The following is a 16,624-nucleotide window of genomic DNA, read 5'->3' on the forward strand; positions in this document are numbered from 1 at the left end:
TCTACAAATCTTTTCTTTGATGTTGATGAGCTAAAATCGACATGTATGTCTGCATGCATGTTCTTCATTAGTTTGCATCGTTTTCAGACACTATGCACGACCTGTCTGTCTGTCTGCGGTTTAATAACTCCCGACCTGTCTGTCTTGTCTTGTCTGGTCTGTCTTGTCTGTTGAATCGGGTGGATGGAACCACCGAACTGATCGTTATGCCCATATATAGAGATCCGGTTGTCCAGAACCATATATAGGCAATTTGGGCATATACCGATGACATCAGGGACTCTATGTGAGCATAAAATGAACAAACGCATTGGTTGAATTCTTCCTGTGCCGTACCGTCTCTCAGGTTCCAGTCATGTATGCCTGCACCAGGTTCATCAGCTCTCCCGCTGTGCTCCGTGGGGGATCCAGAGTTCTGGCCCAGCCCGTCTCATTCTCCACCCACAACAGTCCTCACACCACGGTGGAAAGGAAGGCCTCGCTGCCAATCAGCCGGTCTGTGCTGATGAGTCCTTCTTCCATCCAGAACAGTTCAGTCTGTAGAGACATCAACACAGCCGCCAGGTTCATCAGTTCCCCTACGGTGCTCCGTGGCGGCCTAGGTTCGAGAGTTCTGGTCCGGTCAACCTCCGTCTTCAACAGACCTGAACCCACAGTGGGAACGCAGGCCCCGCTGCCAGTCAGCCAGTGCCAGTCTGCGGTGCAGAGTCGTTCCATCCAGACCAGTTCGGCGTGCAGAGACATCGACACGGCCGCCAAGTTCATCGGCGCCGGTGCGGCCACAGTGGGCGTGGCCGGATCTGGAGCCGGGATCGGAACAGTGTTTGGAAGTCTCATCATCGGCTACGCCAGGAACCCGTCGCTGAAACAGCAGCTGTTCTCGTACGCCATCCTGGGGTTCGCCCTGTCAGAGGCCATGGGGCTCTTCTGTCTGATGGTGGCCTTCTTGATCCTGTTCGCCATGTAGACAACAACAGCACCTCGCTGGCACCGCCCACACCCTGTCTGACTCCCCCACCCTACGGTACAGAATGGGAAATTGAACTAAAATAAATCACAAAAAAAATAATGGGAATTGTGAATAGCTATTAAAAAAGTGGACAAGTTAGGCTTTCTTTTGATGTATGCGGTGTGATTCTCGCTATAAGAGAACATTTTGCTGTGGGCCCAGAAATCTTTTTTCCTTCAATGTAAAGTCCCTAGCACCAGCAATCTCCGCCTGAGAGAATATCCCAGCACACAATGGTCCTGATTCTTCAAAAACAAAAAGCGCCAGAGTGTAACGGTGGGGGAAACAGATATCGTATTTATCAGTCCGATCAAGCTACGTTGAGATGACGTGTTATTCAGAGAGTGGTGTGTACCGCAGGCGTATCGCAGGTGTATGTCATACTGAATGCAGCGGGTGCAAAGTGATCGGAAAAGCACCCGACAACCTCATCTGCATTGATCCACGCCCCATATCGTACCATAAAAGGCTTCAAGCATGACTCAGCAGACAGCAGTTTGTCTGATATCCGTCTGTCAAAAAAAGAAAAAAGGATTTGCAGCCGCAGACTATATAACGGCTTCACAAATTACAATAAAAATGATTGCTGGAAAGAAATCACAGCCGCGGTCACTGCTATGAATATAGCCCGCACTCTATTAATTTAATAATTCTACACATGTAGGAGCAGGACAGTTAGGGCTTTTATGTTATGTCGTTTTTGCACCATTGTATATTACCACTGTAGGCTACTATATATGTACAAACTGACATCAATCCATCAAAGGACACCAAAGGAAATTAAAAGATTTCCAAGCTTACAACGGTGCGTGCTCCGCTGAAGCAATATAATTATAATTTATTTAATAAAGTTCGGGACCAAGGCGGGTGCTCACTCACACCTTTGCAGAGGTAAAACATATCCGATATTTAAAATATCGGATATATGTCAATGCAAATGTAGCCAGGTGAAATACTGCCAACATGTAGCCAGGTCTAAAGCATACTGAAATACTGCCAATAGATGGTGCTAGTTCTCTGGTTAGTGCAATGCAGGAAGGTAGAATGCAGAAGCAGGAAGTAGGAAGTAAAGTCAGATGCTGAGAGACATATTCCATGAGGGTATTCATGCAGGTTGTTGTGGGAAGATAAATATCTACCATCAAGGTAACTATGTGTACAAATGGTGATGTATTATCAACCATAGTGATGTACGGAGGTACACTGTTCAGTTTTACATTGTAATATGTTGGTTTTCATTGGATGTATACAGATTATTATTGAGAAGCTGTGATTAAACTGGGAGCTGTGAACTGATCCTTTGGAGACTGGGAGCTAAGATTCTGGACTGAATTGTAGGTTTAACCACATGTGTTATGTTTGAATATGTTGTGTTTTTGTTTATTTTTCTGACAGACATTAGGCATATTTGTAAGACACAGATTTAGGATAGAAGTGGTAGTAGGCCACACAGATTTTGGCTATGCAAGACAAAGCAAAGTTACCATGTTTACCCAGGGTAACTGGCATCAGCGCTGTAAGGGGGGTGTGGAGGGTGCTCCAGCACCCCCTGCTGGTGGAGAGGAGAATTTTTTGACATGTCTATCAGAGCGTGCTGAATGCAGAATGCACAGCGAGTGAGTTGACAGATAGACACAACATGACGAGACAGCAAAAACCTATTGTAGTTTTACTTTCACCTGCACCAGGTTTAAAGAAATCTAACCCAAACAACACCACAATAAGAGTCACATACTGTTATTATGATTAACTAGGTCCTAAATAAGGCGATATCCCTCCCACCCTTCAGCTCCCCCTGGTATAAATACCTTCCAGCGCCCCTGGTAACTGGAGTAAGTAACATCTGGGTCGACTCAAATTGGGCATGCAAGAGATACGTTCAGGAACCACCGCCCAAACAAATCTTTTGTTCAAATTACTTTTGATTTTAGGTCCAAAATGAGCTAGAATGCCTTCTTTAAGTTAGTACCTCCCTGTCTCCAGGGGGCGCTGTTTATTTGAATGTGCTGCAGTCCTTATAGTACAGGAAGTTATCCTGGTTCTTCCATTTTCTTGTTGGTAACACAGCAACATGTTTGTGTGTTTTCTGAAGTTCCATCCAAAGCCATCTGCTGGTTTCTAGCCCTTTGAGTGGCAAAATGTGTAAGTGGATGTATTGTCTACCATTGTGACATTATAATTTGGGACATATTGTGACATATGTTCTACCTGCTTGTATACTTTCTTGCCATGCATAGCAGGGATGTTAGTTTTGGCCTTGAGCCTACTTTGAGCCTATGTAAATGCTATTTACATTACTTGTCCTTACCTGCCGATTGTTTACAGTCGTACCAAATACCTACGTTATACTGCCTTGTTATTCTTACCTGTAACAAGTGGTTTTTTGGAGCACATATTTTGTGTATTTATATGTGCTCTCTGTATTTCTTTGTTTCAGTTTTACACTTTCCTATATTAAATCCAGTCCATGTACAACAATTCTGCCTGTTCCTTGGAGGATACTTATGGGAGAGAGTTTAGCTGGCTGTGGAGCCCAATTAGGACACAGTCACTTGGGTGAAACGGCACAATGATAGTGATGGAAAAACTCTTAAGGAAATATTAAAATAAGTTAATGACTTGATTCCACCTGAGGCTGAGTCACAATGGAAGACACCCCCACGAGCAAAGAAGGCAAAGGCACCTTGCCCGATGGTGAAGTGAGTAAACAAAGATGGCGATGGAAACATCATCTAGGATCAGCCCAGATCAAGCAGGAAACAGATGGAAAACATCTGTAAGGAGGATCCATTCATGTGTCCTGCATGCACACCGGAAATGGTTGCAATATCAGTAGATGGAAACGCTATCGCTTCAAGAATGCAGCCAGGTACTTATACTATTACTAAGAAAACAAGTGTAATATGCACCAAGTAACTTCATACTGTATATTGTAAAGTGTTTGTATGTTTTTGTTTTCTTTAGATCTGAGGAACAGGCCATTTTCGATGGCATCTTCATAGCCAAGGATGAGGACGTGAGATTTGTGGACGACATACACAAGAAGACAAAGCATGTAAGATTGTATACTACAATATGTTCATGCACGACTACAATACCCTCATACGAAAAGGTTTTCATTTTCCATTTTCTATATGGTAGGTCTCTGGGAGAGGCGTTTGTGGAGGGCAGTGATAAGCAGCCAGAGAGAGACCTCTGAAAAATCATATAGATGAAGAGGGACTGGAGCTCGCTGTGTGTCGGCGTGGAGTGTTACTCTGTTCCCCTAAATATGTACGGGGGAGAAATCTATGCCTACCCAATGTACCTGCAACAAAAACTGGCCAGTAGCCAAATCCGTTTATTTTGTATGGATGTGACCTGTAAATAGTGGCCCTACCTCCAAAAAGTTGCCGCTAAATGTCCAGAGCCGAACCATCTGTTGAACATGAAGCCGTTCCTCTCAGTGTTTCATGCCAAAGCCCTTGATTTCAAATGTGAGGTAAGAAAACATTAGCATTGCATTGAATGACTATCTGAACACCAGTATGTGAATGTCGCCATCATCTGAGCCTTGTATTTGTTGTTATATATTTACGCAGGTGAAATGGAGTGGGCAATACCAGGATGGGGCTGGTCTAACACTAGGGGAGGAGGTGGAGCAATGCAACGCCTTCCTCTCTAGGGTTGCAGTGACTACGAAACACATGTCAAAAGCAGGTGAGATGACCACCTACAGCACAAATTCACAAGCATAACATAAGTCTACTTAGGATGTTAAGTAATATTATGATCAATTTCTGTTGGCAGGACGCACCAACATGTTGACTCTAATGGCTATGCAATGGAATCTGCAAAAGAGGGACAATCTGGCCCCCACACTGGCTCGCCGATATCAGAAGGTAAGAAGTCATGTTCTTTTAGATGTTTAATATTCCATGATGCCGTATTTTACGTCTTAGAGACAGCATTTGTTTTATTGGCTATGATACTTTGTCATTGTAGACCACCAAAGGTCTTCAAAGCCAGTTTCAGAAACTTGAGTCAATGAAGGTCCAATTTGAGAGCCAGTTGGAAGAGTGGGTCCAGGATGTAAAGGAGTGGGCAGAAGTTAAGGCCATTTTCACTAGCTTCTGCCAGGTGACCTCAGTAGAGAATTTTATGTTAGCTTCCACTGACATCGTCTCCCTGTGCCTTGCAGTTTTTGTTTTATTTTCACTTAGATCCTCTACTGCGGTTTGCATGTCATTGTGAATATTTGATCACTTATAGTACAACCCACCTATTTCTTCTTTGCAGCACCAACTGCAGATATGGGCCCGATGCCGTGGAAAATAAAATCGAGATGCTGGTGGTGAGTCTCGAGGAGGACTCGGCGTATGTATGGTGATAAGGCCGGTAACAAAAGTCGTGCCAGGATCCGCCGCAAGATCAGGGAGGAGGAGATCCCGTCTGCTCTTGTGGAGCAATATAACCAAATGGTTCCAGAACCCCTGTGCATGGATTCCATCCTGCCTGTTGAAAAAGCATGGCCATGGCAGCTACAACACTGGTATGTACTCTAGACATGTGTAGTGTGTACTTGACTATCAACAAATCTGACACATAAAGGCACAAGTAATTGATCATATGCTCGCTTGTTGTTGAGCTGGGGAGTGGCCAACCTTAAATGGCAATTGGCAAATCCTACTTGTTACAAAGGCCACTCCCCATTCTCCCTGTGAATCTTTGTCTTAAATGCATTCCAGAAACGGTCGCTCTAAGAACGAAGAGAAAGGCATTTGACATCGTCATGGCTGTAAGGAGACTTGAGGAAGAGAAGAAGATCCTTGTGACAGCTGAACCACCACTGGAGATGGCTTTCTTCAAACCCTGATGCAAACCCATATAATAATAAGTATACATGGCAACACTGGCTCCCTGGCAGTGTTATGGAGGAAAAAGTCAAAGCATTGTGGACATTTTTAGGAATTCAGCAATCCAGTCAAACCCTAGTCAAATTCACACTTAATTATTTTTCTGGCCAGAGGAGGAGGAGTAGAGACAGAGAGAGAGGCAGGCTAGTAATTTTGGATATATCTTTCACAGACAATGACACAAGCATCAAGGTCTTGTAGATCTGCTATATAGAGAGAGAGAGACTTTGTGACTGACTGAGTGAGTGAGTGCGTGCGGTTAATAATAGCCTACTTACTTGGAACTTATTCCATAAGTATAGTCCATATGACCTGAGACCTTGACTAGGGCCTGCAACCATCCCAGGGTAAATTCGGGACCCGGGGGAAAAGCTGGAAGTGAGACTAACCCAGTCATTCTCATGGGAGGCATTTCATAATGAAAAAAGTCGTTACGGGCCTGGACTTTCACTACATCTGTGAATTGAGGCCCAGGGTCACATTCAGTCGTGCAAATTAAACTGATGTCTTTCCACAGAGCGTTTTCCTCTGATGGCGCGACATCTAAGGGCATCACAGACCTGTTATTGCTCCTTGTCGTGTGGCTGAACGCCACTTGTCCCTCTAAGAAGTTAGTCGCAGGCTCCACTCCTGGTGGTGCCCTTCCGTCAATTCCTTTAAGTTTCAGCTTTACAACCATACTCCCCCCGGAACCCAAAGACTTTGCGAGGATGGAAATGGTGTCGAGTTTGTAGTACGGGATAAAGTACAGTTTTAGACCGCAACGGAGGGGCACAGTCTATGGCACCGTCTCAAGCCAACTTGCGTCATGTGAGTTGCCGTGTCGAACGTTGCGAAGTTTGCTTACAGTGTGCGGACTACTTCTCCTTCTCCTGTACGTTACACTTCAACCGACTCAAACCCTGTCTTTCCCCTGTACCAGAGAGAAAGAACCAGGAGGGTGCACGTGAAAAAGAAATTACTTTGACAATTTTTTTCTGTTATTCTGTATGGACGGTTATGATTTGAAATGACACGTGGCTAGCAATGGCTAGGGCAACCAAGCTTGATACGAATGAAAGGAGACGGAAGTTACTGTAATGTTACTTTTAGCCATATACTGTTTGAAGAAAAGCTTTGAATTGAATTTAGAAATTTGCACACAAAATTCACTTCCATTTGACAAAAAAATGTCTATGCTGCCTGTGTTATCTGACAGGAACGGGAAGTGTAGGACCCACATGCAAGACTCAAAACCCAAACATGAGAGATGAGGAACACTATTAAACAAAGACTTTACTTGACAAAATAACATTTCAAGGTCTCCCCTTAACTAAACCTTAGTATACAAATGGACCCCAACGGGTCAGAGTTACAGACCCCCCTCAGAGAGACCCTGGAATCAACTTGTTTAGAAGAATGCTTTTCAACGTTCAAGTCAAGTCAATTTTATTTATAAAGCACATTTAAACAGCCGACGACTGACCAAAGTGCTGTACACTAAGAGAAAACAAGTGATACAATGTTATATATAAACTTGTGCAAAAAACATCACATATTATACAACACATCACGATTACAAAAAACATCAGAAAACAGTAGGTAGGGGCAGCAAGTACAGTAAAATAAAGGCATTGGGTAAAAAAAATACCTGGGAGAATAGGTGTGTTTTCAGTCTGCTTTTAAAAATGTCCAATGAGTGAGCGTCTGGTGTCCGGTGACCAACAACAAATTAATTTGGGGGTCCTTTTGACATGAAAACATACTGCCAACCTACTGTCCCTAAATTATGCATTGGGGGGGTGTCAACACTTTGAAAATACAGTTTTTGTCGCATGACAAAGTTGTTCCATTAAGTATAAATTAGCCGTTTTAGTGAGGCTTTTTGTTGGTGTCATTTGAGGGGATCTTAACTTCCTTGTCACAGAGTTTGATTAAGTACGATAGGTTGATTATGCGTGCATACTTTGGTAGGAAACCGTAACAAGAGTAGCATTACATTCAGGGCATTTGGAAGGTTGTATTGCTCCCTGCCCGCGATTGGATGGCATTGCAGGATAATAAGCATGATCGTTTTCAACAGTGAGCCATTCGGTTTTAATTAATTGAGATTGCATCTCCATTTGGACACTTTAATTTGCGTTTTGGTAGGGTTCTTGGTGGGATGGTTCCCCATCCGCCCTCCGGGGTGTCCCCCTCCCTGGCTTCCTTGTAGTCGATAGTCACCGGCTGAATTCTAGCCGGTAGATTGGCAAGAAACGCCAATCGTAACGCATTAGCGTTGCGAAATGCTCGCAGTTGAAGTGTAACACACTGTAGGGCAATACCACGCGATCTGACTTCTTGCAATTTCCTGCAATCTTGGCCTCCGGCATTGCATGGTATCCACACTCCATCCAGTTGCATACATCGTATCCATGAGTATTCGGTACATCGATGTTGACTAGATGGACCTACCCTTAACTTACCAAGTACAGAAAAAAGCAAGGGGTTATAGACACAATCTATATTCTACACACATTTTATCAAAGGAAGAGAGGGGGTCCCTGCTTCTTCTTTCTCTCAGATAAGGGGTTTAAGATAAGGGGCTCCAGAGTTTACTGAGATTTTATGAAAGAATCACACCAACCTGGGCAGCAAATCCGTCGCCATAACGCAATAGCGTTGCGAAATGCTCGCAGTTGAAATGGAGTAGGTCGTAGGGCAATGTCCTGTTACTCATCAGAATATTTTGATAAATCCTGGCCTCCTTCATTGCAAGGTACCCAGGTTCCATCCAGTTGCATACCATCCATCCATTAGTATCAACTAATGGATGGATGGGTAACTAATGGGTAACTATCAACGTTGTTACCCGTATGCACCCACATAGATTGAGACCCTGCGTCATTTATGGGATCTTGTGGGTTTGATTGTAGATCCTTATGAACAGTTCTGTAGAACCTGGAGCTGGGGGAGGGGGGGAGGGAGAGAGAGAGACTGTGTGAGTGACAGAGTGACAGAGGGAGTGAGTGCGTGTGGTTAATAGTACTTACTGTCCAAGACCATCTCTAGGTCCAAAGTCCATGGTGTCTGATACCTTGGCTAGGCCCTGCACCCATCCCAGGGTAAATGGGACATTTTGCAAGTAGTAGGCGTGATGAAGGTGAATATTCCCACGACGCCGCAGGCCAACGCCTGAATGGCCAGGCTCTGGTGCGCCAGGTTGGTGTTGATCAGGATGTGAGGCATCAGACACAGGCTCACCATGCTGCTGCCATAGCTGAACAGCTTCACCCCGCGTACAGCTCTGGCGATGTTGCCTGTGTAAACTAGGTTTCCTTCACTGGAGCAGTGAGAGGAGGACGTGGATAGACAGCGCACAGGGGGCACACACACGGGCTGCACAGAGCTGGCCTGCACCTTGTTGTTGGTCACGTTGAGAATCGACCTTCTTCTGACAGCTGCAGCATGACAGAACGAGTCTCTGTGGTGGCTCTCTGACAATGTGCTTATTTAAAGTGCTTTAGGCAAATCGTGTTAATTTATGCCATCCATGTTTTTTTAGGGGCATTATGGTGTGCTCAATCCAAATCTGCTGTATGCCAAGCTCAAGCTAGTGCTCCTCTAAAAGCATCCAAAAGCAGCACAGAACACTGTTGCTATAAGACAAGCCAAGACTGTTATGATAATAAACACCAAAGCCAAAAGATTTAGGCTATATTTGACAAAAACGCTCAAATAATGCGAGCATGGAAATGGTGTCGAGTTTGGTCCCCTTCAGTAATTTGTGCGTTGTTACCCGTATGCACCCACATAGATTGAGAAGACCCTGCGTAATGTATGGGATCTTGTGGGTTTGATTGTAGATCCTTATGAACAGTTCTGTAGAACCTGGAGCTGGGAGGGGGGGGGGGGGGGGGGGGAGAGACAGAGTGAGTGAGTGCGTGTGGTTAATAGTACTTACTGTCCAAGACCATCTCTAGGTCCAAAGTCCATGGTGTCTTATACCTTGGCTAGGCCCTGCACCCATCCCAGGGTAAATGCAGGCCCCTGTGGACATTTTGGAAGTAGTACTGACGCAGTGATTCTCATTGGAGACATTTTATATCGGAAAATGTCGCTGCGTTGCTGGACTAACGGCATCTTTCTCGTCAGGGCCATTTGTAGTCAGCTTCTTGTATTTAATTTGGTCCCACAGAAAGTATTCCGCAAGTTCCACCTCCGTCCGTAATATGGCTGGTACTTTATCCAGGTATTCCACGCCGCCATTTCTAATGAATAAAGGTGAATAAAAGGTCATTACACACTGTAGTCAAGACAGGATTTCAGAAAATGTGCTTATTTAAACCGAGACTCTGTGAGTGAGTGACATAGTGAGTGAGAGTGTGACAGAGTGAGAGATTGAGTGAGTGCGTGTGGTTAATAGTACTTACTGTCCAAGACCATCTCTAGGTCCCAAGTCCATGGTGTCCGATACCTTGGCTAGGCCCTGCACCCATCCCAGGGTAAATGCGGGCCCCTGGGGACATTTTGGACGTAGTACTCACGCAGTCACTCATATTGGAGACATTTTATATCGGAAAATGTCGCTGCGTTGCTGGACTAACATGGCATCTTTCTCGTCAGGGCCATTTGTAGTCAGCATCATGTATTTCATTTGGTCCCACAGAAAGTATTCCGCAAGTTCCGCCTCCGTCCTTTGTCCGTAGTATGGCTGGTACTTTATCCACGCCGCCATTTTTTTATATTTTTTTCAACTTTTTATTTATTTGGCTTATTTATCCAAGTCATCATTGTCGAAGCTGAACGGCTGATCATAGTCCATGAGGTGGTTGTAGTCTCGGGGGAGGTGGAAAAGGTCCGGGTTGACGAGGAGTCCCATCTTGTTTGCATAAAAGCTTGTGAACATGCCGGTGACACTCGGCACCTTCACCTGTTTCTGGTGGAACACGTCTTCTTCTCCATGAGGAGGATGTTGTAGGTGACGGCTGTGTAGGTGTCTGTGTCGGCGTTGTGGGAGAGTCGGACCACGTAGCCCTTGGTGACGACGTGGAGGACGGGCGTGATGAAGGTGAATATTCCCACGACGCCGCAGGCCAACGCCTGAATGGCCAGGCTCTGGTGCGCCAGGTTGGTGTTGATCAGGATGTGAGGCATCAGACACAGGCTCACCATGCTGCTGCCATAGCTGAACAGCTTCACCCCGCGTACAGCTCTGGCGATGTTGCCTGTGTAAACTAGGTTTCCTTCACTGGAGCAGTGAGAGGAGGACGTGGATAGACAGCGCACAGGGGGCACACACACGGGCTGCACAGAGCTGGCCTGCACCTTGTTGTTGGTCACGTTGAGAATCGACCTTCTTCTGACAGCTGCAGCATGACAGAACGAGTCTCTGTGGTGGCTCTCTGACAGTCCTCTGCAACACGCAACAACATATGATCTTCCATTGTTATTGCTAAAAAGTGACTGCGTAACAGGACGCAGTCCTCCCGTACAATGCTAAGTGCAAACATTATGGAGTGAATCCGAGTTACAAACTATAGCAGCTGCTGTATCTAACTGGATGGAGCTCCACGCCGCCATTTCTAATGAATAAAGGTGAATAAAAGGTCATTACACACTGTAGTCAAGACAGGATTTCAGAAAATGTGCTTATTTAAAGTGCTTTAGGCAAATCGTGTTAATTTATGCCATCCATGTTTTTTTAGGGGCATTATGGTGTGCTCAATCCAAATTGCTGTATGCCAAGCTCAAGCTAGTGCTCCTCTAAAAGCAGCACAGAACACTGTTGCTATAAGACAAGCCAAGACTGTTATGATAATAAACACCAAAGCCAAAGGATTTAAGCTATTTCTGACAAAAACTCTCAAATAATGCGAGCATGGAAATGGTGTCGAGTTTGTAGTACGGGTCCGGGATAAAGTACAGTTTTAGGGGCACCGTCTCAAGCCAACTTGCGCCACGTGAGTTGCCGTGTCGATCGTGCGCCTGCGGGCCCCAAACTCTGGAACATGCTGCGCTCCATATTAGATCTGCAGAGTCAATTGGGGCTTTTAAATCCCTCCTCAAAACTCATCTGTTCTCCCTTGCCTTTAACTGCACCTGATTTACCCGTTTATTGATTTCCTGCTCTGTGCTATGCTGTTTTATATTTTATTGTCTCTTTTAATTGTTTTATATAATTTGCTATGCTCTGTCTTGTTTTACTCTGTTCAGCACTTTAGTCAGATTTGGCTGTTGTAATACAAATAAAGTTTGATTTGATTTGAACAGTGTGCGGAGTCGGCTGGTGTTTCACATGAGTTGTTTTATTCCCTTAATGTTACAGGTGTGGTTCTGAAACAAATACACAAATCAAATATGCATATATCAATTTAACTTGTGCAAAAACATAGGACTTAACATGAAACTAACAAACTAACTTGCTTTTCCATGGACGCGCGGCACACATGAACAGAAAAGGCTCAACCCTGCACCCAAACTTTTCTCTTCTAGAGCTGTGGTCCAGCTGCCTTACATAGCAATCAGTGAGTTCTGTCCTATAATGCTAATTGGCCCCACCTGGAGGGCCTTTTCAACAGGTTCCCTGGCACATCTTTTCAAATGGGGGTCCGCGGGCTAATTAGTGTCAATTTGGGGGTCATGGGGACATGAAAAAGTAAACATGGTATTGGGGAACAGATCAAATTTGAGTGACGTCTCAAATTCTCAACCCTTACTGGCTAATATAATGGTTAAAGCAGTTTGCAGACTCTGCTGGACTGGAGAGACGGAATACGCAGAGCATCATAATAATCTGGAAATCAACTTTTAAAACAAAGTCAATGATATAGGTCTACGTCCTAATACTTAACATTGTTGTTTAAATCCCTCGGAGGTAAGATTATGCAGTTACGGTAGTTTAAAATAGATGGCTCTGTGACCCATGGGTCGGCGGTTCGAATCCCGGCTCCTCCTGTCTACATGTCGAAGTGTCCTTGGGCAAGACACTGAACCCCAAACCTTGCATGGCTTCCGCCACAATCGGTGTATGAATGTGTGTGAATGGGTGACTGTAATGTAAAGTGCCTTGGATAAAGGCGCTATATAAATGCACCATTTACCATTTAATAACAAACACTGTTGAACTAATGTCTTCAAAGACCAATACTAAAGGGATACTAATATGACATAATACAAAATGTGAGCATTGTCGTCTGATAAACAAATGTTCCATAATGCGTAAGGCTAATCAGACTACACCCGACAACCTTCAACACAAAATAGGCCTACCCCCAGGGAGATGGGAACCAAAATATAAAAGAAACAAGAGGGACCCGTCCCTTACTACACCTGCAATCAATCAGCCTATAAACATGTGAATTTGTGCGCTTCCGCTCAAATTCATGAGCAGAGCCAGCTGTGCGTCTGGTGGTCTGTCCGTCATGATTCCCATGTAAACTCTACACCATACAGTACACCGTGTAGCCTCTGAGAGACTCGAGCAAGCTCAGCGATGTGAAGACACCGATACCTAAACTCCATTTATAAGACAGACATCCCACATGCTGCTATGTGAACTCTCACATCGCCGTAGGGCTGGGCATATTAAATCAAATCAATGTCACGATAATTTAAAACCTCAACTACGATTAATGAACGATTTAAAAGAAAAGTGAAAATAGCAGATCTACTAGATCTCACAATACATCGTGAATCGTGAGGTGTTGTGAGCTTGTCGTTTTTGCATGCCACCATTGTACCACAAAGTATACTGCATGTGATTTTCCAAGAAAATTGATTACTAATGTGATTACTAAAAAAGATTTATCTGTTCGAATTTTCTTGTGTCCATTTGCTAGGTCTATAAAAACGTATCTTTTAAAAAACTGCCTCTCAATTATTTGACCAAGTTTATGAATGCCATTTTTGCAATATTAACCGTAACCCTAAATCCGACAAATAGACAATTTGTGCTTGTAGATGTAGATCTGCCTTTTCTGTGCATGACAACTGCATTTGATTCAAACTAAGTCAATCATAGCTCCAACCCTAACCTCTAAATCAGTGGTATTCAACCTTTTTCATATCAAGGTCCATTATTTATTCGGCATTTGAGCCACAGTCCACCATTTGATGAGATTTATGACTCTCAGACGCAAAACGTAGAATATTTTGTTATCGCTGGATAGGATTTTGTCCACCATTCCATGCTGTATTGATGTGGTGCCATTATGAGGCAAAACAGGCAAACGTTGATCAAAATAACAATTCTTCTACATTCTCTAATTGTGTAGACTTCTTGTAAATGAATGCAGACGAGAGTAAAATGAAACCAAATTGACCTGTAAGGGTCCATTTGGTTTCCTTTTTTTTTTCGCTCTCAAGAGTTAAAGATCTATAAGGGTCCATTTGGTTACCAACTCTCCATCATTCAGCTGGGGACCACCTGGAACCCCCTCAAGGTGAAAATTGAGATTGAGATTGAGATCCAGACCACTGGATGAAAATTGTAATAAATTGTAATATAAGCCTGAAGGCCTGCACACACCGGGAGCGTAACAGCCAAAAGGGCTTTTCAAACGGGAAGCAAGGAACGGAGGTGGTGTTGCCTGGATCAATACAGGTCTCCTCCAGGTTTGTTGAAGAGGGGCGCAACAACGCAAGATTAAAAAAAAAGCGAAACAGAATCCAGGTCTGGTGAGTCGCAGGAGTGTGCACATAACGAGCACGTGCGCAACAAATTCACGGGACCGCACTCACATAAATACGCTTGTGTTGTCGCACCGCGCAAAAACGCAGGTCTCATTGCAAATTAACTATAGGCCCGTTAATGTTCTATCGCTTCACGTTTGAATGGCCCTTTACCGCGTCTTGACCAAAACAACCAAACAATGTGTCTTGTGAGGACCAAGAGGAAAATGGTCCTCCTCACAATGTTTATTTGTCAAATGCTACTATACTTATGGGGAGTTTTGGGGACGTTTGTGTACAGTAATAAAAGCACACACGCACAGGTGTGTGGGGGGTCAAGTGGACACTACAGTTTCCAGTTGGCAGTTTGGCACTGTTCCTGGAAAGCTGAATGCATGCTGTGTTTCTGGTTCAGCCACACCCACCTGGTTGAAGGTTTTGAAGTGCAGTTCTTTGTAGATGGCGTCGCGCTCCTCCACCTCCACCCAGCCAGTGGCTCTGAGCTCCATCAGCAGCTGCTCTGTCGGATGAGGACAGCCAATGAGAGTCTGACGCCTGTGGAGGGACACACACACACACACACACACACACAGCATGAAATGAGTAAATAGATATATTATAGATCATATTATTTATATTAGTGCAGATAGTCTACATATTCAATTTAAAATCATAACTTAAATTAATTATTTCAATAGACTAAAATCATGTCTTGACGCTCCTATGCCACTAAAATGTGGAACGCCCTAGCAACAGCCGTTAATTAATATGTATTAGACTCCTTCTGGTTTTATCCTCTTAGAGGATTTTGTATTGACCTTTACTTACATTGAATTGTACAATTTCCAATCAATCAAAACCAGAAGGCATAATTCTACTCACACAAGCCCAAGTCTTGTGTGATGTACCTACATGTCCACCGGGTGGCACTGCAGTCTCACATTACAATCAAATCTCATGATGGGACAAGTGGCATAAAACTGGCAACATTGTAACAAAAAGGACAAAATCGCTTTTTGATGCGCATGAATCTACACGCCTTCGATATTTTCGAATGTCAGAGTAAAATGTCAGAATGTCCTTACTCTTGACCAGAGAATCAGTCCTATCCTCTATTTCCTTATTAACCTCCTCCATTTGCCTTTTTGATTCATGGTCTAGATCAGACCCCGCTACTGCAACACTCATCTCTGGCATCTTGTAAATTTGCTAATTGAATGACGAGCAGATCAAAGGACCATAAACAAATGATGGACAGGACCGTATAGTGAACGACTGTTTTACCCAAGCAATAGCGTAGGGCATATATATACACGTTGGAACCTTTGATAAATATATCACAGCCTTGCATAAACCTTAAATACACAGCAATGTGCAGTCCCCATGTACACTTGAAATAAAACCTTTAAAATGCAAATGTCCATAGGTGTAGTCCAGAATAAAAATGTTCACCATGTTCTGTATAATCCGTACTGTTAATTTTCTGTTTCGTCACTGACCGTGTGTGAAATGTTTGTGTTGATGCAACTGTTCACCAAATGATTGGACCATGCACTGTCCGATGCGACGCAGGCTTGATGCTGTAGTAGAAAACTACTACTAGTAACAGTAGAAAACTTAAAAAAAATTACTAACTAAAAAGACAAAAAAAAGTACGTAATTTATTCTAATTGTTGTTATTGCAATTTACGAGCTGCGTTCGCTTCCAGCGTTTGCGCGTCTTACTTGTTCTCGGGTGTAGATTCAAGCTGATCGGCTGAGCAGTGAGTCGCAGGAGACAGCAGGCCACATGTGGGTAAACTTTTCACTGGTGCAGACCCCGGCTGGATAATAAGGTGAAGTCCAACTGATGATTTTAATCTCTTTAATAAATCAACGTGAAAACTAGAAACAAGACAGAAACATATAATCAACACAGGCAGACACATCCAATAATATGAGGCATTCATATAAACAAATACATTTACAAATAACCAATAAAAAAAAGGTACATAACCCATAATACCACATGAGCAAACCAATAAAAGGTACATATCAAACCATAATACCACATGAGCAAAATACCAACTAAACAAAATCCCACAAC

The 16,624-nt window shown here is 43.8% G+C and overlaps 1 protein-coding gene and 1 pseudogene across 2 annotated transcripts; one reads left to right on the forward strand and one right to left on the reverse strand.

Moving 5' to 3' along the window:
- Positions 1 to 355: 355 nt before the first annotated feature.
- LOC310876443 (ATP synthase lipid-binding protein, mitochondrial-like) lies at positions 356 to 967 on the forward strand (the record flags this gene model as incomplete). Its single annotated transcript, XM_083789985.1, has 1 exon — positions 356 to 967. The coding sequence occupies one exon, from the start codon at positions 356 to 358 to the stop codon at positions 965 to 967; it is 612 nt and encodes a 203-aa protein (XP_083646111.1).
- Positions 968 to 10,626: 9,659 nt separating this feature from the next.
- LOC310876448 (transmembrane protein 70, mitochondrial-like) lies at positions 10,627 to 15,735 on the reverse strand (annotated as a pseudogene). Its single transcript has 3 exons — positions 15,624 to 15,735; positions 14,964 to 15,058; positions 10,627 to 11,364 (listed from the first exon to the last, which is right to left on the reverse strand). The product of its transcript is annotated as a transmembrane protein 70, mitochondrial-like (transcript).
- Between the last annotated feature and the right edge of the window lie 889 nt (positions 15,736 to 16,624).

The sequence above is a fragment of the Protomyctophum parallelum genome, assembly GCF_964188405.1.
Source record: "Protomyctophum parallelum genome assembly, chromosome: 19".
Taxonomy (NCBI): domain Eukaryota; kingdom Metazoa; phylum Chordata; class Actinopteri; order Myctophiformes; family Myctophidae; genus Protomyctophum; species Protomyctophum parallelum.